Source organism: Gavia stellata, chromosome 9 (genome assembly GCF_030936135.1).
Source record: "Gavia stellata isolate bGavSte3 chromosome 9, bGavSte3.hap2, whole genome shotgun sequence".
NCBI lineage: Eukaryota > Metazoa > Chordata > Aves > Gaviiformes > Gaviidae > Gavia > Gavia stellata.
The window spans coordinates 41,468,150-41,495,888 of NC_082602.1; the positions used below are offsets into that span (position 1 = coordinate 41,468,150).

The following is a 27,739-nucleotide window of genomic DNA, read 5'->3' on the forward strand; positions in this document are numbered from 1 at the left end:
TTCAGAAGAAGTTCAGAATGGGGACCTGAGAAGTAAGCTGTAGTTTCATGGCATTGTGTCTGATAGATACCACACTTCTAGTAACGAATCCCAATGTAAGTATTCCTATTTGTGACAGAAAGAAGCATGTAGTAGGATGTGAAATTCTATTACCCTATTATCACAGAACATACTTATTTTATACGTGACTATTACGCAAAATGAAAATCTGTTGTCTGGCCATTATGACAGGGAATGGAACTGGCAGAGCAGGGAAGTCACCTCTTTGCCTCTCCTTGACTCAGTTATTTTATTTAGCACACTTTTGTTAAGAACCTCTAGCAAAATAAGCTTTTATTCAGAAGGATAGCTTTTGCCAATATCCTTATCCAGGGCTGTGCATAGATGCTATCAGCAGCTTGTGCCTCGGCTGTAGCGAAGGATGCTGCGCTGCCTCCCAGGTGTGCGTGCACATCTGGGCCGTTTTCTCTCTGCCTTTGAGTGATGCCGAGGTTTTCTCAACTCCCCTTTCTGTCTTCCACCTTGTGCTTTCCGGCAACCCAGGCAGATGGGCTGGGGTAGCATTATAGACCATCCAGTAGCTTTGCCCAAGCTGGGTAACTACAGAGCACTTTGTGAAGTCTGCCTGCCCCACAGTTAAGTTGTAATCTATTTCTGCATTTCAGAGCATTTAACATACTTAAAGCTTCACTAAAAGTATAGGTTCAGTGAATCTAAAGTACGGTTTTAAGTTAAATATATGCCTAACTGCTTTGCTAAAAGCTCCAGATTTTCACCTGTTACAATGCAACACAGCAAGCCCTTTAAACAACCTGTTGTGTCTTATTCTCTAGGTCAGCTTTGATTGCCATTGAAACTGGGCCCCAGCCAGGCGAAGGGCAAATGAATCGAGGCCTGACACTTCCTCAGAAATTCATACCTCTGCGCCTAACAAAGTGCTGACCTATAATATGCTTTGGACACCTAGTCCTCAAAATATCTAGAGATGCGATGTTGTCTGTTACTTTAAAGGATGATGCATGGGGAATTTGCTATCCAGAGTAAACTGTGAAACTATTGTCAGATTGTGTAAGCATTGCTTGGACTTTTAAATTATACTTGGAACATTAATTTACAAGGCAGAAGTTTTTGCAAACAAGAGTTAACCCGCAGAACTGTAGTGCCAATGTAGTTATCAGCTTTTAAGAATGCAGTGCAGAAACCAGTAGGGCTGTGGAGTCATTAGCTGTAGGAAGTGGCTTTTGAGGATGTTTACTAGTAATGTGTGATACGGTGTCAGACCTGTGAAAGAACCTGTGTGCATGGTACTAAGTTAAATGAGTATTTGCCTTATCTGATTGATATTTTCTTAATATTGCTTGTTTCTCTCCAAATGGTAATTCAGTTTATTGTTTTAAATCCATCATGAGTGGAAGTGACTTAAATTAGCAATGCTTTGTATTTTGACCTACAGCAAATCATATTTTCAGGTAGGCATTGAAGAAACATAGATTGATAAAGTTGAACTAAACGTGGCGTTACGTTTCATATAAACTAGTTTCCCTTTCTCCCCTTTTGTTTTTTATTAGACACTATGTGCAAAGGCTACAATGCAGACTATCCGGGCAGCTGACACAAATGAAGTAGTCAAGCTAATATTTCGTGAATCTGATAATGACCGAAAGGTAAACAACTTAATGCCCTCTGTACCCCCTGTGTAAATAGAAACGTTGTTGAATGTTCACTTTCTTTTCTACAAAGCATGGATATAGTTGTTTCAAACTGATAATTTAAAGGGAGGGGAGGGATATAGATTGTCACACCTAATGCTCAGTTAATTGGATCTTTTTAAGTGATTGCCAGTCAACCAAATGGGCAAGCTGACAAGGAGCTTTAGACATGTAGAAATGTCGTGTCGTTTTAAAGGGTTGCATGTCTCTAAAAGGGTCACTTCCAACAGCTGTGTATTGGGTAGCTGAGTCCAAGAGCTTTGCTGACCTGTCTCCTCTTATTTTTTTTAGGTTATGCTACAATTAGAAAAGAAGCTCTTCGACTATTTTAATCAAGATGTATTTAGAGATAACAATGGCACTGCGGTAAGTTCATTGCTAAACACTTTTGAAGGAATAAGTTGGAAACTCACATACAGATTGCGTTTCTCTACCAGCCCTTCATCCTTATCAGCCTTCCTGCCTACAGAATGAGAAGGGATAATTCATCTAACACAACAACTGCTCCAAATTTCCCCTTCACTTAGCCGGTTATTTTGTGTGCAGCTTCGTAACTTTGGCATCTGTTTACCTTCTTTTACATAAAAAAAATTGTAAATTAAATATATGTGACAATTCACTTTTTTACTCTGTCCTCTGGTCTGCATTTCTTCAAGCATCCTGTTTCATTACTAGCTCTTCATTGTACGCCATAGTAACTTAGGAAAAGCCCTTAATACAAAGCTGTGCTGAAAATATCTGGGTCTTCTGAGCGTACAAAGAATAGTAGAAACGCCTGAATAAGTAGAATAGGAAGCTCAAACCCTGCAGCAGACTGCCACTGCTTGGACATCATATAGGGCTTCCTAAGAGGACAAAGCAGATGGGGAATGCTAACGTTCTGATTTGTAATGAGGACTATGATTTTTCTGTGGAGAATGGCTTTATGCCTTCTTTAGCCACTCATTTTGGAAAATCTCCATTATCACTGCTTGCAGCTTTCTCAATTTCATCTAAGGTTCCTAGGAGTTAGGTATCTAAAGGAAAAACATTAAGCACCCAAACAAAAAAGCCCAGTTACGCACAGATAAAAACCAGGAATGTGCATATTGCATGCGGGAGCCTTATTGTGGATGTCATGGGCCAGACCCTCTGCTTGTGGAAACTGGCCCAACTTCACTGACACCAGAAGAGCTACGCTAACTTGTGTCAGGTCTTGACCTGCCTATGTGCATGTAAACTAACGGCATTCGTATGTTGAATATTCTGAGCTATATAAATAGGGCAGGCTACACTAGACAAAGAAAACCTTCAGAAAACTTTGTGTGTTCTGCAGAGACTGTGTGTGTCAAAGTCGTTTGTGGAGGCTGACGAGCTAGCGAAGTTTCCCCTTCTTTCTTTGGTCCTTTTCTCAGGGTGACTGAATTTTACCTTCCTTCCTTGTACCCAAAATAAAAGAAGACGAGGGATTAATCTTCTGTGTCTCAGGTTTTTTGAGAACCCCTTCGTGTTTGCCCTAGTCCCCGCCTCTCGATTTTGCCGCACTATGTACCAATTACACAGTGTGCCTGCTCACACAGTGTATAGCTACATTTTGCGTTAGGGATGGGTTGTACACAGGATCCATGACTCTCCCCTCTCTCTCTTCTTCTCTCCTGCCTACGGCTTATTCTCTTGCTGTTCATAGAGAACCGGGCTGTTTGGAGGGCTGTCTGCAAGGAGCCAGGGCGAGGAGGACAGCTGAAGCCCTACTACCCTCTCTGTTTTTAAGTTGACTTACACAAAGGAGGTTAATTCCATGTGACAATCTGAGATCTTACTCATTTCTTGAAGTCAGAAGACTTTGATGAGTCAGACTCATGAGGAAAGTGGAGATCTGTTTCTCCTTTCAGCATCTGTTGACATCCATCCTGATCGTTGGGACTGCTGTCCCTTCTCACAGCACGTCTCTCATGTGTGGCCTGTATGCTCACCATGAGAAGTATCTGTGTGGGCAACGTATCTTAAAAACACAGTTCCTGTGAGATAAGTTGGCTTGGGGTTTGTGTTTTTTTAAATTTACAAGGTGAATGCATCCTTGGGAAATATGTACTGTTACTTTCACTGGTGTTTTGCCGTTCTGGGGACATCTAATTCAAAGTAATAACACTAATCCCAATTCCTGTTTCCATACTAATCCCATTCCTGTCCCAGATTTTCCTCTACATATATTACTATAAGAATTTTTTTAGCTTTTTTTAAAACAACTGAAATGTCATTTTTATTTTTTCCCTGTACATTTCCGAAGCTGAGCAAAGCTATTCTTGTTGCTGCCGTTTACCACATCCTAGTGGTATTTCGGATGACTGCTGGTTGGCTTTACATACATAGACGAGGTGTGTGAAGGCATAGGCAGAATCCCACTTTAGCACATTCCATTTCAAAATCAGGAGTCATTTCATTCATGCATCAAGAAGCGGGAAATCTTCCAGATCAAACATGGAAGGAAAAGATAAACGATATAATGAGCCATTGGAGATAATCTAATCTTCATGGTCTACTTAAACACGCAGCACCATGATCACTAAAAACAAACTACCTATCTAAAAGGATAAATGTCTCTGTGCCGAATTCAACCCAAAAAATCCATCGCATCCTTCATCAACCGCCGGTCTTGTACCAGCCTGACAGAAATTTAATTCAAGCTGGCTCCTGAAAATAATTATTGTATTTTAAGAGTAGTAATCATTGGTCGGGACATGATTGAATGTGTCCATGCCTATTGACTTTTTCTATGATTTATAGCTTTGTTTAGTCGATATTCCCATCGAAATTGTATAATTAATTATAAGTGGGGCTGTCAGGTCTGCAGGATGGAGTGCCCTGATGAGTATTTGGGAAGATTAAATTTTCCTTAGCTGTACCAATGCAAGGCTTGGGAATTTTCACAGCACTATGGCTGTTGGATAAAGATGTTTTCTGTGTGTTTAGCAACTGCTTTAGCTCAAAATCCATTGATTTTTTTGAGGGTATTTTTTTTTTATCAGTGTGGTGTCTCTTCAGTAACACTGGAATGTGTACAGATGTGACAAGACCTGACAAATATTTATTATCAACAGGCTACTTTATCATTGTCCATACACAGTTATTCCTTCTTTTTTACATTGTAATCAACAAAAAGAATCTTAAGATATATTTATAAAAATGAGTATTTTTTGTGAAAAATCTGATATAGATACAAATTATCTGTTCAACAGAAATTCAGTTTGAAATGCATACAGTAATCTGTCAGGTCTAATTTTTCCACACTAATCTGTAGCTTACCCAGACTTACCTGTAGCTTATTCCAAAGTTAGCTTAGCAATTACCTATATTTATTACCTCGAAGTGCAGTGACCATTCTGTATCACATTATTTCAGAAAGGAACACCCAGATTTATCCAGCTGTGTAGTGATAGAAAAAAGAGAAAACCTATTTGAAAATAGCTGTAGCAATAGCGCTAAACTGTCTTAATATTTAATTCATATGTTCTGAATCGTACATCAAAGTTACAGTACATCAGATGGACCAGGGTGTAACTCCTGTAACTACAACGGAACTACCACGTCTAGGTGCTGCAGGGAAGGGCGTTACAGAGCGGCAGTGAGAACAGGCGGAGAAAGTTTCACCTTAGTGTCATTCAGCTTCCATTGCTTTTGAATTAGGAAAAGCTTAACACCTCTGACCCTGACGGTAGGATATAGCCAAGCTGTGCTGTACAGCACCGTTGTGTCCTCCTGCTCCAGAGACTGGCCCACGAACGGTGGGCAAAGAACAAATGAGGCTTCTCTAATGTCAGCTGGTTGCTTGCACCCGTCAAGAGGCGGCAGTCCCCGGCAGGGAACCGCGACCATACCCCAGCCACCCCTCTTCTGTGCTCCTGCTCCTGACCCACCCAAAGAGCACGAGGAGTCCCCACACAAGGCGGGCCTCGGAGAATGCCCAGGCCTTCTGCGTAGGCTTCCCGAGTGGGTCTGCAGTGCTGTCCACTCTTCCTGACCTTACGCTAACTCACCAGTACGTAACTCATGCAAAACTTGGTCGTAGCTTTGGATTTGCCAGCACTCAATTGGTAAAAATTAGCATGCCGGTGCTTTCAGGAAAGTAGCAGTGTGCAGGGAGTTCTTGAACAAATTTACACTTCTACCTTTTTTTTTTTCAGATTCCTTAATCATTTATGAAAAATCAGGCTATAAGTGTTTTTTTTCAAAATATCTGTGTTTGGAAGTTCCTTGTTAATTTCAAAACAATCAAAAGAAAAGCAAGCCAGGGATAATTATTTTATGAAAAATTATAATCATGTTATTGATCTGTACAAAAGAACCACAAACTGTTTCTTCAGTAGTCAGTTAAATAAAGGTATAGTAAGAACGTAAAAACTCTTAATGACTACAGAGGAATGATTTACTCATTAGGAATCATTTTATGATCTTTAACCACAATCGGAAATAAGAAATGGTGCATACGTTCCTATCTTTCATATGAACCATACTAAAGAATCAATCCAGACAGAAACTAATGTGCTGTCCTTAAGATTTTGACCACAACTGTGTAGTAAAAGGAATCAGTGAATTAATTGTCTTCAGAGTTGAACCTGATGTTACTCCTACTAAAATCGTAATCTCTTTTGTCCACTGATGTTCGTGGAAACTGGTGACTAATTATATAGCTGTGCTTACGCTGGTCGTCCCTGCTTCCTGCTGTCCTCTGCTGCCCTTGGGCAGTGCCGGCCCCGCTCTCGCAGAGACGCGTACCTGGCAGTCCTTGATCTCCACTGCTCCCCTGGCCTCTGCTGCTTGGAGGCAGAAGAGCTTAGACCGAGGGTGCCAGCCGCACAGTAGCTCCCGGTTAATCAGGCGGTTCAGAGGACACTGCTGTTGGTACCAGCATTCATTCCAAAACAGATTCGAGATGGTTACACAGAAAAGCCCAAGGATGGCCAGCCTAGATACTCATGAAATGGAAGTGGTTCCATTTCTTGCTTTAAATTGTTATTATAATGGAAAAAAATAAGCAAAGAGCTTCGTGTTGCTACCAGTGGTCCTTCAGCAGTCCTCTTGCTACAGAGAACAAACAGTAAACTTCTAAAGAGAGCACATTCTTATTCAATTTCTACTTTTTGAACAGTGAAATCACCCTTCGAGGGTAGATTCCCTTTATTCTGCGTGTCTTTTCAGCTGATATGGTGTGAGAAGAAAATTACCATGTGCTGTAAAAATGGATTGAGTTATAAAGGTCTTGTTCTCCCTATGCCAAGTAACGATTTAAAGTGATCTGTTATCATGCTAATTAACTTAGAGGTGTTATTACAAACAGTTCAGGCAAACATACTTTTAAATTATGAGCAATTTATTTGTGGGGTTTTTTATATTCTCAGGAAATCCTGAAATGATATGCAAATTGAGAAGAAAGGTTTAGTCCATGAGGGACCTTGATTAAGCTTTTTCTGAGAATATGTGTGCTCATGAAGGTTAAGAATCTGGCATCACTGAAAATGTATTAATCAACAGACAAGATATAGCACAATGCACTCTTCCCAATGGCCTTGGCTCTGACCCTTTTAAAGATAATGGGAATACTGTCCACTAAGAACTAGATTAGGACGATCAAGTGCATTTCATCAGGGTTTGACTTGAACCGTGATCCCAGAGGTGAAAAGGCAGAGGTTTATCCACTGAGCCAACCAGCCCCTGTCCAGATAAAATCTTGAATATGATGTATAAGGGCAAATTAGGATAGAGGAAGGAAATTGATTGCGTAGGACCATTGTTACCTAGGACTGGTCATAAGGAAATTTTATGCCTCCTGAAACTGCCTCTTTTATTTAAGGTGGTCATCTGAGATGCCTGATTTTCATAAAGTACCAGTAGGAAAATGGCTTCGTGCTTTATTCCTTTACTCAAAAACAGTATTCTCATGCTTGGAATTGCATTTGCTTAAGTTAGTGGTTAGTCAATATGCCGTTGGATAAACTGCAAAATGAGTAATGACAGAGATAGGAAATATTAACAATAAATTGTTCTCCCTAGCAAACGTAAATGTAAAGCCAGATCACAACCAGAAGTCAATCCAGATGTGCTGGGTTAGCTATTTACTGCCAGCTTCATGTTCCAAATAAATGGATTATTCTGGTGTAGAATTTGCCCATATCACAAAGTTACAAATACAATTTCATGACCTTTTGTCCCCCTGTCCTGTTCTACACAGCTATTGTAAGTCCTAAGGCTATTTCAGGTGTACTGCACTATATTTATATTTTTAGGCATTGGTCGTTGTTTAAGTATAGTCTAAAGAGGAGGTCCAACATCTATATTTGCACTCTGTAATCCAGCCTGTAGTCAGTATGATCTGCCAACGTGCTTTGGGCCTAGGGGCACCCTTTTTAACCTTTGTGACATGCAAGAGGATATCCAGGGAGGCGATGTTTGCACCTGTATTCCAGTCCTCAAGAGTTTCTCGATCTCACCATCATCCCTTACAGTTAATATTTGTGCATATGCAAAAGCACCCTACCTAGGCTTCTACATCTTGCCTGAAGTCTATGGCAATCCAAATAAAGATAGAAATGTGCTTAATTTTTTTCCACCAACTCTCTGCAGTAGCCTAATCCTCTTGCATTCTCCAGGTACCCCTCATAACCTCACAGGTGGATGCCTGCATGCACATAGGTGTGCACACACTCATATAGACTAGCAAATAGTAAGTTTAACATGAAACGTGATACTTAAGGGCACTTTCATGCAAAAAATACAGCTAGAGGTGAGAGTGGGGTGCTCTGTTGCAAGGATGCAAAGACGTGGGTTCTGGTCCCTGGTCTGTGTATTCTACATTACATAGGTGTTGAAAGAAAAACAGAATAGGAAGCAAAGGCTGGAATCCAGATCTCCTCTGATCCCACGAGTGGCCTCCAGCATCTCTCGCTGCCCTGCTGCTTGCGGACGTCTGCGTGCCTGTGCCCGGGCTCGGCGGGCGGTGTGCCCTGCCTTGCCTTCCCCTCCCTGGCACCCCCCCGCAGGCGCCTGGCAGCTCCAGAGAAGTGGGGGTATGAATCTGAATCCCCTCTGGGAAAGAAACCCCTCAAGTTTTAGGTGGCTGGAAGTTTTAGATGACCTTTCAAGATGCCCGATTGTATGTGGAGGAGACGAGGTGGATGACCAGAGCCCCCCAAATGCCCCCCTGGAGCAGGACGCCTGGCATTCAGGTGCCTCTGGGGTCCTGCTCGTTCCCCAAAAAACTCATGTCAGCCAAGCCTGCCTCATAGCCCTTGCTCAGGGAAGGCTACAACCCACAGTGGGAGTTTGGCCCAAGTAAGAAACATGGATCGTAGTCTTTCTTCAAGAAAGTTCCTTTTTTATCGCCCTACAAGTAATACTAAAGCTGTATTTACATATTTTTATGCTTTCGTCACATTGCAGCTCACAGACTGACAATTTGACAGAAAAATGCATGCTGGTTTTAACTCCCTAATAGTACAAATTCATGTTATGTTTCACAGTAACAGACATGTGAAGTTTAGTGAAATAATCCACTGAATCTGTCACATTTGCAAGCAGCATATTCCTAATTAAAATCATTTGTTTTTAAAGTTAGCATCCACTCAGTCGTGCTTGCCATTTTGAATGAGCTATATTACAAGCTGTTGTGCACAGTTTGTGGGTTAATTACAATAATGTTAAAGTGTCTATTCCTGTAAAGTTTTGAAAAAGGCAATTTGCATGAATGCTGTTTTGAAGAGTCAGGTTTTTTAAATCAAGGCAAGCACAGGAATCCCAGCAGAGTGAGTGACAAAATCCACTTTTTGCCATCAGAAAAGAGGAGGCAGACATTCAGACTTGGACAGGCTGGGAAAGTCACTGGGAACTGGCACTTGCCAAGAGGTCCTCATTGCTTTCACATTGTACTGATGTGCTGAAGAGCAGGTAGCAGTCGTTGGAGAAGTCAGGTTGGGGCATAGGATGATGGGAGCTGTAGTCTCAGTGTTTGAAGGCTGTGAGCAGTCGTGCTGCATTTCAGGTGCTTCGGGCTCTTCGTCGGGCACTGTGAAGCGGGAGGGATGGGACACGATTTGCTTCTGCAGAGCACCATTTCGGCAGGGAGCCCTTGGGATGTGAAAGGTGCTTTTGTTGTCAGCAGAATGTTAATGCGAGTAACTGCTGCTGCATGAGTGAGTTTATACTTAACCTGATTCAGTGCTTTTAACTTCTTAACTAGCTTATTCTTCACATATACTTAAGTTAAGTCTCCTTATTGAGAACTAATTACCTAGTAGTAGGTAGTAGTACGGGATTCTGTACAAGAGGATTCTGATTTTTTTTTTTTCCAAGTAACAAAAGTATCCCAGGATAACATCTAGATCTGCTGCACGTTGCAGATCAGAGGAGTGACTGAGCCCTGGGGAGCTGCCAGCAGCGTGTTTACCTTCCAGCTTGTCCATACTAGTAGTTTCAGCCTGAAGTCCACGGACTTGGATTGAAAGGATCCACACGGGGCAATTAGGAAAACCAAGATTATATGCAAAATCTGAGCATGTGAAATGTCTAAAAGGGCTACAGCCTCCACTGGAAAAATGTAAGGGGTACATAATTGGAAAAGTTTGAAAGCACAGGTTTATCCAAATTACTGTTCAGGTGTGTGTGTATTACAGGGCCAACAGACATCATAAGGCACTAAAGTGTCTTTCGGAATGAGAAATACTGCAGCACGTGAATTCTGAGAAGTGTTTGTGTTAGACCCTGATGCTAGCTGAAAGCCCCGAGTCTCGAGCACATTCCTCTGCAGTGTGCTGGGCGCTCACCCTGCCCTACCCATCAACTGAACGCGTCACTGCTTTGGAAAGTCAGCACCGCTTTACTGCGTCTGGTATCGCGGTGCAGTTTCTCCACGGGGAAAGGACCTGTGCCTGGTGGTCCTCGGTACTCGGGCTGTGCAGCTCCACCCCTGCCTGGGCCCTGCAGCACAAAGCAGGCTCAGGGGGTATGAGCAGGATGAGAAATGTGGGAATGTGAGAAATCAGGCAAGGAGACCGAAAAGGGAGCTCTAATGAGACAGAGCCAATAGTAGTCTCCAGTAATTACTCTAGTGATCAATAGACATCAAGGGGAAGTGTGGTACTTTCTAGGCGTTTTAAGCAATCTAACTATTTCCGTAACAGAAATATTATTTTTAAATGCATTTTTCAGAGCAGTTTTCTGAAAAAAGTTGGAATACTTCCTAGGAAATGTTCATGTCCTTTAAACCATTGGAATGTCTCCTGAGAGAGAGAGGCATATTGTCAAAGCAAGAACAAAACAGCATTTTCCTGGGGGAGCTTCCACTGAAATCAAAGATTTTCTGAGTTAGTACAGGCACAGGGAGCCTTCAGTGCTGACAGTCTTATACTGCCTGTGCCTAACTCTTCCAATGCTAAGAAAAGTAGATTTGGTGCAGTTTCTCTGTGTACCATATACCCATGTTCATGTGGGAGTGGTTTATGATTTGACAACACTGCCATTCAGGATGTATAGACAAAGTCTCAGAAATATGCAGAAATATAATAATATACAAAAGCAGTGTAAGTGGTACATTTATATTCAGTAATTTTGGCTTGTTTCTGTGAAACATGATTTTAAAGAATTGGCTTTATGAGAGAAAGAAAATTAAGATTCAAAATACATAGTAATGGATCATCTTACAAAGTCTTAGCTAGAGAAAACAGTAGCTTTAAAATAAGGCCAGAGCAGAGTTGTGTATGACATTTTCATGGATAAGTGGGAGGGATCAGCATTGCCACAGACCTTTTTTTGAAGGCAGTAGGCTGCCGAATCAGTTTCTAAATATTTTTCTTTGACTGGAAAGCTGAATAAAATTACTCTGTTTCCAAAGTCTCTTGAAAAAAATCCTGTGCTATGCAAGACTGGCAAAGGAGGTTACAGTGACCAGTGTCCACATATTTTAATTCTCTAAGGTCACTTCTGTGTGCTCATCTTCTCTTTTTGGTCCGAAACTTCATTTCCCTTTCACAGCTGTGAATTCTCTGGTGGGCCCTGCAGATGGATTTGATAAATGCTGCTAATATCACCTTCTGATCTACCAGTGCGCTGACTTTGGTCTGTAGGTCTTGATGAGTAATTGCCGTTGTTCTACTCCAATGACTGAATTAAGTTGCCCTGTTTTAAAGGGTTCATACTTGTGTGATTTTAGCCAAGGTGGCCCATTGCAGCATACTGATGAACATTGACCTTTTAAGAGTGCTTCATCGCTTTAAACCGAAGCAAGCAAAATTACCTTGATGTCTACAACTGGTTAAACTCTGTTATAATCCTTTGATTACTGTCAAGCTGCATAATACCGAAATTTAGTATTCCAGATAATTGTTATCTTTGGCCAAAGCACACACTGCTTACCCACATATGGCCCCATGAGCTACCGGGCCAGTGAACTGCAGCCCATACTCCAGCCCTGGGGTGAGGGAGCTCACTGGAGTCCCCATCGGAAGGTCTGCCCAGTACCGAGACCATCTGTCCAGCCCTACTCATTTTTTAATTTCTGAGTGGCGTATGGGTTCTGCAGACAGTGCCTGTGCAGGACCGCATGCCCCGGTGTTGTGCATTGCCTTCTCCTTCACCCTCGTACGTAAATGCACTTGTACGTCATGGTGCTGACAAGAAAAAGGGAGGAAAAAATGAAACTGTCTTCAGCAGCTTTTACAGGCAACCCAGTTGCCTGGAAAAACAACAGTTTTGACAATTCCCTTAGGAGGTGATGGGCAATGCAGCTGATACAGGCAGCAGCCCTAAATGCTTTTAATTCTACTCAAATTAAATAAGGAATATCCTTTACTGCAAATGCAGTCATTCTTTAATTCTGTGCAGAGAACTTCAGTGATATCAGGCCAATTCCCGTTCAGCTCAATAGGAGATTGAGCATACAAACTAATTGAAGCATTTGGCTCGTGAAGTTTGCTAAATGGAAATACATAACTTCAGACTGCAAAATCCTATCGATAAATTTAACCGGGTTTTAAAAGCCATATTCTGCCCTATGAGGTTTTTCTCACAGTCACAGGCCAGTGGATGCGTGCTGCATGCCTTCTTACACATACTGCACGGCTGTATTCCCCGAGGCGTATTATCTCTGTGTCTCATGGGGTATTAGCTAACTATAGATATATTACTCATATGTATGGATGGTATTTTCATTTGGAAGATGTTAATCAAATGTTCATGTTGGGCTGGTCACTGGACATTGTACAGCAAATATCTTGACGTAATATCAGCAACTCAATGGTTACAGCAGATAAAACATAAGCCCTGCATCATCTTTGCTATCATTTAGGTATAAATACGTTGGTGAAACTGAGTTGGGGAAAAAAACAGTCTTCTGAACTGCCTATGACATATAGTTCTGGAATTAACTTCCAGCCACAGCATTTTAAAATCTCTGTGTAATTGCTCAAATTACGCCAGCATGTCATGTAACACCTTAAAGATTTGGTTCTTAAGGATGATCTTATAATGAGTAAATTAAATAGAACAATATATTGATTTTTAGGCTTTGAACTTAATTTCTTTGTCATTTTTAAGGCATTTAGAGTGACAGACATACTCATGTTTACTGTTACAGCAATGACATTATTCACAATGCTGTTTAGAGTACAATACGGAAATAAGTGAGCAGTTTGTGCTGAAAATTGCCATGAATAGAGTATATTCCAGGTGGGTTTTTTTAAATACAATGTTATATGCTTTAAAAATAAAGACATCACCCTGTGAGATTCTGACTGCTCCTCAGTGTCATCTGGCCTGTATTAATTTTCATTCATTTTCTGTAGTGCCAAGAAGCTCCAGACACCCATGTACCTGTCATAAACCAAATACAGTTAAATGACGCCCATGGCAGGTCTTGTTCCTTCTCTCACTAAGTTGCGTTGAGGGAAAGTGCCATTTATAACTGTTTGTGGCAAGACCTAGTGAACGCCTTGGTTTTTCACCAATAATCTTGCATTCTGAGATTACAGGCTTAAATGAGAACCCAAGTGGTTTTAATACCGAAAAACAGTTAGAAGATGTTCTTCTACTGAAAAATTAACTGGAGTTTTCTCAAAATGCACAGTTCATCATCATTCCTCCCCTTCATGTCCTCCACTGTCTGCAATGCTACCGGGTCAATAAAGAAAAGCTGTTAGGTGGGTTCACACTACACAGTCCTGAACACACAAGGAGCTTGTCATTGCCCGGTGTAAGAACGAGCAGATCTCCGTTTGTGTAGTTTGTGCAAACGTTTGAACGGAAGGTTACAGATACTGTAACATAGTTAATATCTAGCAAAAAATAAATTATTTCTTAAAATTAAATCATTATTGAAAATACAGTATGAAATAAAAGTTTGTGCAAATAATGCAGTGAAAATATTTAACTGTTTTACATGTGAGGATGAATTGTCTACAAGGAGCATTCCCTCAATATTTCCACTAGGCACCTGGTAGGGCTTTGACATCCAGCTGGGTCATTGTGAGTTGTGCCTTTGCCACTTCAGGTTAAAGATGTCCCTCTACCTGTGGGAGCTTGGGGAGCTGAGAGAGAGCACAGCACACAATACAGTCTTGTTCCTGTTATCTGTCCTCTCTGTCACCAGTGTCAGCAGCTCATCTGCATAGCACAGACACAACTAAACAAGCAACTGCAGCAAATAAACACATCAGAAACTTCTTTGGATAATAATGCACGTCTGAATGCTTACTCCTCTAATCCCTGGCCTCCATTTAGTTTGCAAATATCATCACAGCAAGAACAATCTGAATGTATAAAATTTTGAAAGTGTGAATTGGTGTGAGAGGACAATGCATCTATTTAACATCGCCAGCCCTTGGAATGCCCATGAGTAATTTATACCATTGTGTTCTATGGAGCATTGTTCTTTTATTCAGTCCTTGCAGTTTTCACACTTCAGAAATAGCCCTCTTTCTCCTGATGCTTCCACTTTCCTGCTCTGATGTGTTTACTTGGCAACAGTAGGAGAAATGTATCGGCACTGTATTAATAGACATATATTTCAAGTAAGAGTTTTAACTGGGGACGGAAGCTTTTTTCCTGTGCTAGATTCACATTAGGCAGATAGTATCTTTAAGGTGGAGCCATGTGGAGCAAGAAAGGGATGGTAACGTTTGGTTTCATAGCCAGTTTGTATGTATGTGTTGTGGCTGCACATCTATCTATAGATACTTAGAGGATCACGCTCTGGAAACATGCATGATAAACCATTTTTTCCTGAAGCGTGTTGAGATTGCTTCAGTAAGAATAGCGGCTGAACCATCCCAACATTTTTAGGATTGAGCATATTATTGGATACATACCGTAAGTTTCCACACAGATGTTTATAAATACTTATCCAAACATCTTGGATACTCGGGCTGTTAAAACATGTACAAATTACCTGCAGTTACTTGCATTGCAAACCCTTTCCAGCGTACCGCCACAGAGTTTGGTGTCGGATGCACTAAAACAGGGAAAGCTGCCCGCTGTTGGACATCCTCACGTACCAGTACGTACGTATGGCAGCGTGGCAGCTAGAAACTGAAGAAGGCCGGGAGGGCCTTAGAGAGGAAGCTAATCAGCAGTGCAGGTGGTTCAGGTAGCTGCTTTTCACACAGATAATTAATGTGTACAAGTAGCTGCTAATTGCACATTTCAGGAATGATTTATGAGGTGGCAGAGGGGAAAGAGGGACACAATCTAATTTCTTTGGGAACCTCTGCCACTCATACAATGGTATCAGCACAGCTGTGAGATGGGACATGATTAATGAACAGTGGGCAAACACGCCGCCATCGTAGGGGACACTGTTTGGATGACAGGCTTGTCAAAACAGAAAGTGGCACTTAGAGCGACGGCCAGTAACAGTGCAGATTATGAGCTTTTTGTCTTTTAACTCGCTAATTCACTCGGACGTCAGGCTTAACACCAGCCGTGGTTCTGAAACAAGGTCGTTTATGTCCGTCAGAACAGTTATTGGTTTAATGTGGACAATTACCATTGACTTGTTATGAGCGGGTTTGTGTTTATGAACAAAAGACTGCAGATATTTATTTTCTCTGTAGAGGTCCGAGGGAAAACAAATTTGGCAAGGACTAATATTTATTGAGGACATTAAGTCTAGACTTATGAACATCTCTGTTAAATATCTACTTCTAGTACTACATCGTGGCTGCTGCCTGGGAACACATTTTACCTATTGTCACGTATCCCTCTTTCTGCTATCTGACGTGCACCACCCAAAATAGGTGTACAAAAACACGGCTTGTCTTTGCTTAGGAAGAGTGATGTGCACATCCTTGTGTTTGTTGTACCTTCTTATCTGAGCTAAAGATAATATTAAGTAATATGATACTTTTTGCTGGCATTTTTGTGGGCTGATTAGCATATCAGTTTGCTGCACTTTTTTAATGCTAGTCTGGTTTATCTTTGAAAAGATTGCTAATAAAATTTGAAAAAATTTAGCCATCTTGAAATAGTAAGTGTACATATAGGTCACTGCTGTAAAGAGCCAGTGTTACGTGTTTCACTGAGATGAAAAGGAACATTTTGAATACTTTTCTCAATGAACTGTTTACGTATCAAAACAATACTGAGTGTTTTGCACTATGTTTTAAAAACTATTATATGAGGGATATACCTCAAGCTGTGTAATCAAAGTCTCTGTTTATGTCCTTTTATATAATGTAGTGGTTTTAGATTGCTTCAGTTCAACATAAAAGAGTGAATACATTTATTTCTATCTTTTATAGCTTTTAGAATTTGACAGAGAGCTGTCAGTCTTTAAAGACAGATTGTATGAACTGGACATCTCATTTCCTCCCAGGTAAGATTCATATATAATCCATTTATTTAACTAGCTAGCTAAAACATAATTGTTACTAGCACTGTAGGTAAAATGTGAGTGTTCCCATACATATTGTAGAAACGACAATGATCTTTGTTCCTCCCATAAATGTTTAGTCTTCCCACATCCCCTCCATCACTACATAAACAGTGGCAGTGCAGTCCGCATGCCGATAGTGCTGTACAGCTCATCGTTTGGATTCAGCCGATCCTGTCTTTTAGAGCTGCTCTTAAAATAGACCTGCCGTGGCTGCGTGCTAAGAGATGTGTAGCTACTTTTAAGCACTGGACCCAGATAACCTGTTAAAGTACTTCATCGCAGCCATGAAGGCAGTCTCTGCCTCAAGCGGTTAAAGCTGGCTAGCAATGGCACTCGCTAGGAAGAGATTTGAAGTGGGGGTGCAGAGCCTAATGCCATTGCTCAAGGGGGGATCCAAGAGGAGTCTCAGGAAAGAGGGCAGGAACTCAGATTCTGCTTTTTCAGTTTGAGTAAACATGTTATAAAACTGCTAAGACTATTAGAATAATTTGGCTTTTTTAATGCATTATTTTAATCAGCTATATCCCTTAGGTGAATTTTAGCCCTGAATAGACAAGTATTGCTATCACACAAACCCAAGATTTTTGCAAATGGCAGTTCTGTTCAGGAGGAATCTGTGGAAAATTTGGTACAGTTTTAAACATGTATGGCCCCTTTCCAAGAATGAAGAAGTCAAATCTCACAGTTGCTTTTAGGGGAAAGAAATACTGCATTCGCAAAGGAAGTTAAAGTTCAAGAAATCATAGATAAAAGCATACTTTCTGTATACATTTTTTTTAACAGATACAATCATCTTCTTAAATATTGCTATTTTGTCCTTTATGGACAGATAGAAAAGTACAATGTTTTGGCATACACTAAGAAAAAATTTGGAAAGCTTGCCTTTTTGTTATCATAATCTCATTATTTCCCACCAGCCAGCTGCGATACTGATTATATTGATCCCTTGGGACAATGGAAGTATGCATGGAGAGGTTACCGCTGCTCTAAATTGTTCTTATTGATTGAGTATGATAACAGAAGACCAGCAGTGTGTACATCTCTGAGTGTATTTCATTAGTTGTGTACCTGGTCAGGGTAAAAGGAGGTGAGGGGAAATAAATACATACGAATTTTTTACCAGAAATACTCTTCTACTTGATTTCACCAACATTAGTGCTTTCAGCCAGAACAAGGTTTGGCAAAAATAAGTAGTTGCATGAATGGTTTGCAGATTCTTCAAACCTTTCTGTCAATACGGTTTGGTGTCATTCTGCTCTCAAGCAAAGACCAGAAATTTGGTGTGAGTAGTCTTTGTATCTAAGTCGTACTTTTGATCTGTCTGTGAAATGATGTGAACATCTCGCCAAGGTCTAAACCCTTGAAAAATTTCTTTTCAGAAATATCTCCAAATCTCAGTAGAGATTTCTGTTATTATTTTAGTGGTTGAGTTTCTTGCAAATAACAGCTAGACTGGATGCAACCCAGGACTTCTCTCGCAGCTACCAAGGGCCATGCCCTGTGAGGTTGTGGGCAAGGAATAAATGAGCCTTCCTCTCCTTTACATCCCATTGGAGCAAGTAGCGGTGGGAAACCTCCATGAATGAAATACAGGTGGAACAAAAGCTGGAACCGAAACGACAGGAGCCACCTGGTAGCCATGCGGGGAAGGGCGTATCTAGGAGTCAGAAGGGTGAAGCCTCAGGCCAACACTGGGTCTCCAGGCAAGGAGACCAAGACTTGCAGAAGCAGCCAGAAGAGGAAAGCTCTAGCAAGTTAGCTGATGAGAGACTAGGACAGTGAGACAGGGCTGCGGAGGAGGGACGACTGGGCAAAGATGATCTGGAGTACTGGGGGAGAGTGGTGAAAACCATAGGAAGAGCGAGGTGGCCGCAGGACACTGCCCATGGGACATGACAGTGAGTTGGTCTTGCCCTTCCCAGGTGAAAACAGGTAGTTGGGAAAAAGATTTTCTGTGTCCCTTCCTAGCACTGATCCACAGAGAGAGTATAGACTGCTGCTGTCAGATGTCAGATGCTGGAGTAACTAGGAATCCCTGTCAGGCCGAGGTAACGCCACTTCTCCTTGAGGTACAGCCAGAATGGAGCTTGAAAGTGGTGTAATGTAAGACTGTATGAAGAGATAAAGAAGCCTTGGGGCAAAGTGGAAGATGTTTGACAAAAGAATTAGAAGTTAAACTGGGAGTAAATAGGGGGGCTTGTGAGAGCCGCAACTGAGAACTGCTGACGTTGCTGTAGAACCAGCAGCGAGCTTCGGGGGGACGGATGGGGAGGACCGTATGAACAGCAGTAACAGGAGGTAAATTAAATATTAGTCAACTGCATTTGTACTCTCTGCTGCCTCAGTATCTGAATACTTTAACACAGAGCATTAACATCCAAATTATGTATTTCGATACCATTAACATTTTAAGCTACTGTATCTACTGTATGAGTCTGTTATTGTCTAGAACAAAAATATTAAATGAAGTGCTACGCCAGAGATAAACTCCCGGTAAAAAAATGCAAGACCAGGTGAAAATGTTCCATCCCAGAAATCCCTGTGGATGAAACACAGATTTTGACTTTGTCTAATTGAAGTAATGAGTGAAAGGAAAGAAATACCCTGTAATACGAGCTAAGTATCATCTCCTCTCCCTTCTCCTGCCCACATGCTTGCAGACTTGGCTAGGAAATGACAGGAGCAGCTCTCTGAGGCCATAGCTTTGTCATCAAGGAGGGCAGTCACCAACTTCTGATGGCAACTTATCCGCTGCCAGCTCCATCTTTCTCAATTTTATGACTGTTTTTGTTTCCTTGCAGAACCGAAGCCAAATCTAGCTCATATCCTTGTTTTGTTTTGTACACACCACCAATATTAGAGATTAAATATTTTATTAAGTACAATTTAGGCTTGCAAAATTAAAGTCGAGGCAGCTGAGCCCTAGCTGTGGTTGATCTTGCATTACAGAATGTGATGGACTCTGGTCCTGCATTCAGTCCCCTCACTCCCTCAGAACAAGGGGCTGTCATACACTTGCTCTCAGCGTGACGCCTGCCGTGGGCATTTTGGCATGGCTCTGCAGGAGGCAGCACCCTGTCTCCAGAGCTGCTGATGAGTCCTGCCTGGGGCAGCAGCCAGCAGTCACGTTACTCTTGCTTCTGTTGTCTTTCAAATAAGATGAAAAACCAAGATCCTGACCACTTCTTGCCATCAAAGATCCCATAATATTTTTGCAAGAGCATAGACGTCTAGACAGATGTTCTGGCCAAAGTCCCGGTGATTGGATTCCAGCTCCCCGAGTGCACTGTTACTTTAGTTGAATTTGGTGGTATTCTTCACTTCCTGCCCCAAACCGCTGCGCAGCGTGCTGGTGCCGTGCAGATTGCTGCTGCACTGCAGCGCTGAGGGACGCTGAGCTCAGCAGTTGTCTACAGACCGCAGCTCTTTAGCTTACTCAGATGCTTGCAAAAAAAGATGGGCACTACCAAGGTGGAAGCAGGCACTTCTGAGCAGGGACCCTGTCCAGATCTTGGGAAACGGCCATAAAGGGTCATTTCCAGCTTCACCCGTTCGCCTCTGTATTCCCACTCAGTTCCCAACTTTGGGACTTTGTGAACAGTCTGGGGAGCGGGAAGGGGGGTACGGCGTAACATGGCAAACCCTTTCTCGACCCCCAGAGGCCCGCAGAGAGCCAGCCCTGCGGCTGCGGTTCTCACCTACATGGAAGGGGAGCAGTGGAGGGGATAAACATGCACCTTTGCCAGCTACTCGCTCTGTTTCCTTCTTATAACCAAGTAATAGTAATAATAATAAATAGTAATAATTTTTATATACTGAAAGCTGGCACTTGTTTGTGGCATGGAAGAGATGCTAACACTGAGTTTACATAACACAAAATTTCTTTGAACTTAAGCAGAGAATATTGATAAAATACAAGGATTGAATATGAGAATATTGCTAAAAATACAAGATGTAAAACCAAGAAGCTAAACTCATGCTTATACAAAGAGCAAATTGGCTTTACGTTAGGGTGCCTTTTTTCACCCATCCCTCCTCATGTTCTGGGTCGTATGGCAAGGGCATCTTGCTTTCTGTTCTGTAGTCCTTGCACCGGCACCAAGCTCAGTAAGAAGTCTTGCCTCAGTGCAGTACTGCAGCATTGGATTCACGGTTGTTAGAGTTACTGCAGGTCAGTGTCCTATTTTTGTTCATTAAACTAAGCACATTGGTTTTCCTGGAAGAAATAATATGATTTATTTTTCTTTGTATTGAAATAATGACCACAATGTGCTAGTAACTGCAAAACCAGGTATTTTGAATAAGCAAAAAGCAGTAGGTTTAATGTAGGACATTTTCTTTTTAACTTCGAACCTTTTCACTCATGGAAGAAAGAAATGAAAAATATGGTCTAAATGCCTTGGTTTCACTTCTTGGTAGTTTTTCCTCCATTTTTCCCTCATTTTTTCTTTTCTTCTGGAAAAAAAAAATCTGTAGCTTACCATGACTTAGCTGCTTTTATATACTGTTTGTAAATACAAGCTTAATATATATTTGTCATATATCCAGTCATACTAGATTTTGTATTTTTAACCAAAATAGGATATCATCTGTCCTGTATAGTTAGAAACTACTTCTTTGAGCTTCTTTGTATTCTTAGCTGGAAGGTGTATGGTGCATCCGTTTGTTCTGCAAAGGCGTCGGACAAAGCCTTTTTCACTGCAGGGAGAGACAGAGAAAGCTCTAGTCACTTTTTGCATCAGGTGTATGGGCTCAATTAGTGAGCATTTAAATTCAGAAGGAAGTTGTAAGCAGTTGTAATGATAGCCTTAAAGTCATATTTCAGAATTTGGTTTATACATGGTATTTTAATTGTGGTCCATTGATTCAGTCTATGAATTACTCTCTACTTCTGTTCTTGATCCATGGTGTTACGGTCTTACATCATGGGATGCTGGCTAGCAATTGAAGACAGAGTATCTCAGTTAAAATGGTACTGAATACATTCAGTACTACCTTTCACATCTCTCAAAAAATGAAAGATGAACTGGGACAGTTTTCTCTTTCTTTCATTCGCTTCATCATTTGTGCATACAGTTAATTGCCCGATTTGCACACAGAGTTCTACAAATCAATAGCGCAGTTGCATTCTTGTCTTAATTGTAAATTTTTCCCTCAAAAAACATGCTTGAGATTCAGTTTACTCTTGAGATAAATGAAAAAGGTCACATCTCTTTGAGTTGCAGCAGAGTAAGTTACTTATAAATTCATTTTTTATCAGCATAAACTGTTTATTCTCTGGACTTTATCATGAGATCTTATTGATACACTACCATAGCTGGCCTGGGTACTTTACTCCTTGGAGTCAGTGGTATTTTTGTGGTTAACTTCAGTGGGGCCAAAATTACACCCTGAGCAGTTTTCTTGGTTTGTTTTCATGCCATTCCTAGAGCAGCATTACACCGTGATCCAGGTACCTCAGGTGTGAATATGGATAGGTGGAAGTGTGCTGCGCTGCTGCTTACCCATGTTTTACCTTGCTTCTCTGCGTAACGCCGAGTGCAGCGAGATCCTGGTGCTAACCTCCCTGACACGTCCAGGGTTGGACAGCCAACTCCAAATCTTCATAAGAGGGCTTTGTTTTGGATAAAAACCACTGGGTTTGTAGCATAAAAATAAGCAAAGTCCGAATTAAAATAATACGCAAGAAAACAGTCTGTTTCCATGGCGCCAGGCATTACGGTGAAGGCATGAGAGAGAATGCGTTTCTCCGAGAGGAAAGCCCTGAGTTACGCTAGCTCTGACCAGTGCTTTCATCGAGAACCGCAGGCAGCGAACCCAGTCCTGAATTCTCACGCCTTAGTCCCCATTCCTGCTTATTTCAGCAGCACCATCACACGTTTGTGCACTGTATGGATCTCCTCTTCAAGACTGCGAAAAATTGTTCAGGGACAGAGGGTGGCCAGAATTGTTTTTCTCTGATAGTATTTTTCTCAGTTATGACTGTACAAGTATTTCAGAATTTAATTTTAAATTTGACTCTGTGGTTACAAAAAAGTGAGGGTAAACATATTGCTGTTCTACAAAGTATCTGGAAGTTTTGGTGTCCTCAAAGCGCTTATGTACTTCAGAGTACGGACTGAGAAAATACTCTGATTCTTGCACATTCTCAGTTTTCATTTAAAATTATGAAGAATTTCTTCTGTTGTAATAATCTGAACGCAGAGGATGTTTTTGTATGTTTCTGTGTTTTAATTGTTTTATATTAATATAGCTGCATCTTTTACAATTAATTTCTCTGTTCCTTAATTTCAAATGAAGCCATGACATGGAGGCATATATTTTTATACTGGTAAGGATTTTTTTTAAAGGAAATCACTATACTTTGCTCTTTAGATGAACCTTCTTAGAAGCGAGTCGTTGTCCAGAATTCTTATACTCCATTTTAAAAGTTATAATACCCTTTTCGTAAAGCACTGCAAGTTCTGCATACCATCACGTCAACGGTGCTGTGCTGTTTACGGGTTCCAGTTTGGAGAAACAGGCGGTGTCTGAGCTCGGCAGTTGGGCGCGGGCTGCCGGCAGCTGAACAGGCGGCACTCTGGTGCCTTGTGCTTTGCCGTCGAGGACGCAATACAAGCTGTAAATTCATCTCGCTTGTGCTCAAGGAGCTATCCGTCAGGCCAGGCATGACAAGCGCGGGCACTGCTCACCCCCGTGATGAATTTGGCTGTCCCGTGTTAGCGGTGGCCCTGGAGCCGGAGAGGCGTGACAGGGCCCTGGGGACGTGCTCGCGGTCCCAGCGGGCAAGGGGCGAGGGGGCTTGTTTAGGTGCAGGCACAGGACACACCTTGGGACACAAATGACAAGGCAGCAGTGTGCTTGGTTCTCAGGGGAGAGGAACTGCTAAGTTGCCTTAGTATGTCGATAAAGATCTCCCGTACTGGTAAATGTTAGGGAAACTGACCTTCCGTGAGACTTCACAGGAACGGCAGGGAAGAGTTACCACTCTTGCTGTCTAGGATTTAGGGAAAATAATACAGAAAAGATTAGTAAGTGAGAAAAACAAAACAAAAGGCATTTTTGTGTGCTTTCTCATAAAACACACCGTTTAGAGTATGAAAAAAATGCAAATTGTTATAAAAAAAACCTCAGGATTCTTCTTACCTTTTTTTTTAGGGACCTAAAATTCTTAAGTCATCAGACCTTCTTGTTTCAAGTTTTCCGTTACACTGAGATAGCATTTCAGTATAAGTAGTAATAGAAATATTGACTTCTTGAGTAATTTTCTAACTATGAAATGCCGTAATGAAATGATGATGTGTTGTAATATTTCTCTGGTTTTTTGTTCTTCTTTACTGTATTTATAGTTGTCGATTTCATTGTGCTTTTCAAAATTCATGTAGGGTGTGCTTTTCTGTAGTTTGTTACCTTCTCTTTTCAGTTGATGGTAAACTACCTTCAATATCAGTGAGAGATCTTTATCACTTGTTAGAGAAAACATATCAGGAATTATTATTCCTAAGTCTTGGCAAAAAATGAGGTCTTTGTGTATTTCCAGCTGCTGTATCATGCTTTTTAATACCAGCTTTTAAAAACTTAACCTTGTTATAAACCTTTTCTTACTTTCTTTCTGTTCCCTGTGCTAATGGTTCCTAAAAGTAAAATTTTGATGTTGTAGTAAGTATCAAATAAAAAGTTACTTTTTAATTCTGTAGAGAGTGGAGACCTTGTACTGAATCAAGAATACTTTAAAATAGGTTTGGGGTTTTTTAACTACTGACTTCTTGCTTGTCTCTAAGCAATAGTGCAGTTAATTCTGTAAAGAAATGGAAATACCAGAGGCCTCTTTCCCGGCATTGCTCTATTTGCCAAGTCTAGACAGCCATGCAGAAGAGAAGAACATTGCTGTACAGCTGTCTTTTCACCGTTTGGTGTTTAAAAAAGAACTGAAACTAAGCTGATGCCCCCCATAACAAGTTAATGCAAATCTTCCATGCTTTTTGATCCTTTGAATGAGGATCCACCTTTGTTTAAACCCTCTGTTGGAAGGTGTGTGAAGTTGACTATCCATTGTGAAAGGCTGCATAAAAACACAGTGTAGCTAAATTAATGTAACCTTGTAGTCCTGGCTTAAATTACTAAACGCCAGGACAGTCAAGTCTCTATTTAGAAAAGGGATTTTTCAAGGCTTTATAAGTTTACAATGACCATTGAAATATATCGAAGGTTGAAACCTGACATGAGAGGTTTCAAAACAAGAAGTAAAATGCTCACTTCCCTTTGGTTCACAGCAAGGTGTCAGAAGAAAAGCACCCTATCAGGCTGTTGCATGGGTATTTTCCTACCTGTATAGCATATCTACTTTGGGCTATTCATTTTGCATACAGCAGGCACAAGGTCAAAACGACAAAGTAGAGAAGTAGAGGATGCTGTCACGCCACAGCCAGCCGTCCGCCTGGAAGCGGAGGACCGGAGATGAGTTCTGCTCTCAGGGTTGCCTCTGCATTTCACAGGAAACAACCACTGGACAAAATGTGAAAAACAATTCTAGGAGTGGAGACCAGAGCCTTGGCATGGTTGATAAGATGGCAGGTGAATGAGGATTTTCAGAATTACCACTTTGGCCTTAGTTGGGTATAAATGAAACTGAAGTTCTTTGGTTTTATCTAGCCATTAATCCACAATCTGACTTTATTTCTCCCCTTTCAAAACAGCGGTTCACTTTTAAGTTTTCAAACTACTAAGCAATATGCAAATGGCATTTGTTGTATTTTACATAAATATGTTAATATTTTTATTCAGACATTAATTTTGGTAGGCATAGATCATAATTATATATATAACCATATTTCTATGAGAATTTATAGTTGTAGTGTATTATAGTTATAAATTGAATTTGTAGCTGTAAATGGAAAGGTGTTAAGGCAACAGAGCAAATTCATGTTGCTGTATGTGCAAGTGGCTTTCTGCAAGGTCTTGGTAGACTCTGTGTTAGTGAATGTTAGCTTCAGGACTCTTTCCAGTCAATTTTGCATGTGGGAAGGATTCCAAAGCCACTTCTGAACTCTCCTACCAGCCACGTCTAAAAATTGCATTTCTGCAGACATACTTATGGCACTGAAAACAAAACAAAACAGAACTATTGTTCTTCTCCAGCGCAAAACTGTAATTTAGTTTAAGACCATGTGTCTGCTTGATGTTTTGTGAATTCTTCATCCTACCCTGCGTGACCATCCTGCTGCGGCGCAGAGGGAGTGGTGGTCAGGCAGTCACCCCTCAAAAACGTTCAGAACAAAGCATTGCCTGCGCATAGCGCTCTCAGCATCTGCTTAATTTGCAAGGCTGTCCATTATCTCCTCTCTGTTCAGCAGGGCACTTAATAGCTAGGCACTTTTCTAAATTCCTCTTCAATTCCAAGTTCCTTTCAGTTCTTTAAATACGTCCTTAAGTTGTATCAGCTTGCCATCCAGTGTAACCCGTGCATCACAGAGAAGCATGCCAGTGATGCAATGAATGTACTTCCGAGGAAAAAAGTCTTGGCCTGCTAGCTCTCCACCTGCATGTGCTGAAGCTGTTTTACCCCGGGTGAGCAGCCTCTGCCCACAGGGCTTCCCCAGCACGTTCTCGCACTTCGCAGCCGGGATCGCCAGAAACCTGCCAAGGGAGAGGTGTCTGCAGAAAATGCAACCATCTCTGCCAGCTCGGCGAGAAAACAGTTGGAGTCGGTTGTTCCTCTCCCCAGTCAAGACGTTAGCCTCTTCAAAGCCCACCCCTTTCATCATTTGTCTTCTCTTGGGCTGAGAATAGGAGAAGTAACAAACCCCGCTGCCTTCCTCAGTCCTCCTGAAATCTGCCAAAAGCGAAGGCAGGCTGGAAGAGGAATCACAGCTTAATAAGAAATCACAGGCTGCATTACAAGTCTGTTTTCTTTACACAGAATATAAAGACCCCTTCTAACGGAGTATTTTTCAGACATTGTTCGCCCGTTCCTATACTCTTATATTTTGAGGCCTTTTACTTTATATAGTGAATATTCATGTTTTCATCTCATTACCCTTTGTAATCTAATGTAGCCCATAGCAACCTTAGCCGTTGGAGACTAAATACAGTTCAGAATTTTAAACTCTGTAAGCTCTGTCAGTCACGGGCTGAACAGCCTGGCCGTGAGCAAACAGCAAGCCCAGTGTGAGGCTGGAAAAGAGTTTGTGGTAGTCAGCAATCATTGCAAAAGGCGGTAGGTGTGAAAAACGAAGAAACGACATTGTGGTCAGTCAATATACAGGTGGTCAATTGTTACCTTTATCACTGCTCTCCATTAATTATTATAATTATTCTTGTAGCTGTTGTATAGCGAAGATAGGAGCTGACTTTAGCAAGAGTTCACACCCACCTACAAGGTTTGCCTTCAGATAAGACTGCATGCACAGTAATCTCATGTATTAATCATTCTCTTAGTGACCTATTCTTGTTTGTTGTTGCATTAGGCTGTCATGTAATTTACTGGTTGGACATATGTTTGTGTCTTAGATATCCTCTGTGTGATATTTTTCTCAAGCAGACCCTCTGCGCTGGCAGTGTCTTGGCTTTGACACCTCTCACCGTCAACAGGTTGAATCTCATTTACTCTTGGAAGAGTGTTTCTCCTTTGGAATTCTCTCTGGCTCTGGTCCCTTATTCTGCCAGAATCCTGTTTAGTCTATAGTCTATTTGTTCTCTACCCTTGTATTTTGTCCCATGACCTTTTTATATTCTAGTAGGTTGCACAATGATACATATATTTTTTCTGGTCTGATTTGCCCTAGAGAGTGAGCAAGTCTGCTCTGCATGAAGCAAAGCCATTTTCAAATGCGCTCACTTGTTCCTTCCCTTCTGCAGAGACCGTCCAGAGAAAAGCAGCTCTTCCTTTTGTACCCAGCCCTGTGGGTGCCATTGTACATATCCCAGTTGTCGCCCTTGGGTGTGGAACGGGAAAACAAGGTGATGGTTTAGATATCGATGGGCTGCCTTTACTTACCAGCATCCTCACCAATCGCCCTGCGTGTTTTCGGAGTGTACAAATCATCTGCTGCCAGGACTGGCGCAGTGCTCCCGAAGCAAACAGGATTCCCACGTCTTAGAACATTACCTCAGTGACACTCCTGGGTCCTGTTGTCTC

At 41.5% G+C, this 27,739-nt stretch overlaps 1 protein-coding gene across 1 annotated transcript in view; it reads left to right on the forward strand.

Annotated features, from left to right (window-relative positions):
- INPP5A (inositol polyphosphate-5-phosphatase A) overlaps nt 1-27,739 on the forward strand; it is a 262,693-nt gene that overhangs the window by 220,889 nt on the left and 14,065 nt on the right. The window contains exons 10-12 of the mRNA XM_059821118.1: nt 1,569-1,664; nt 2,001-2,075; nt 16,469-16,542. Of these exons, the coding sequence (XP_059677101.1) occupies nt 1,569-1,664; nt 2,001-2,075; nt 16,469-16,542 (245 nt within the window). The remainder of the gene's footprint in view (nt 1-1,568; nt 1,665-2,000; nt 2,076-16,468; nt 16,543-27,739) is intronic.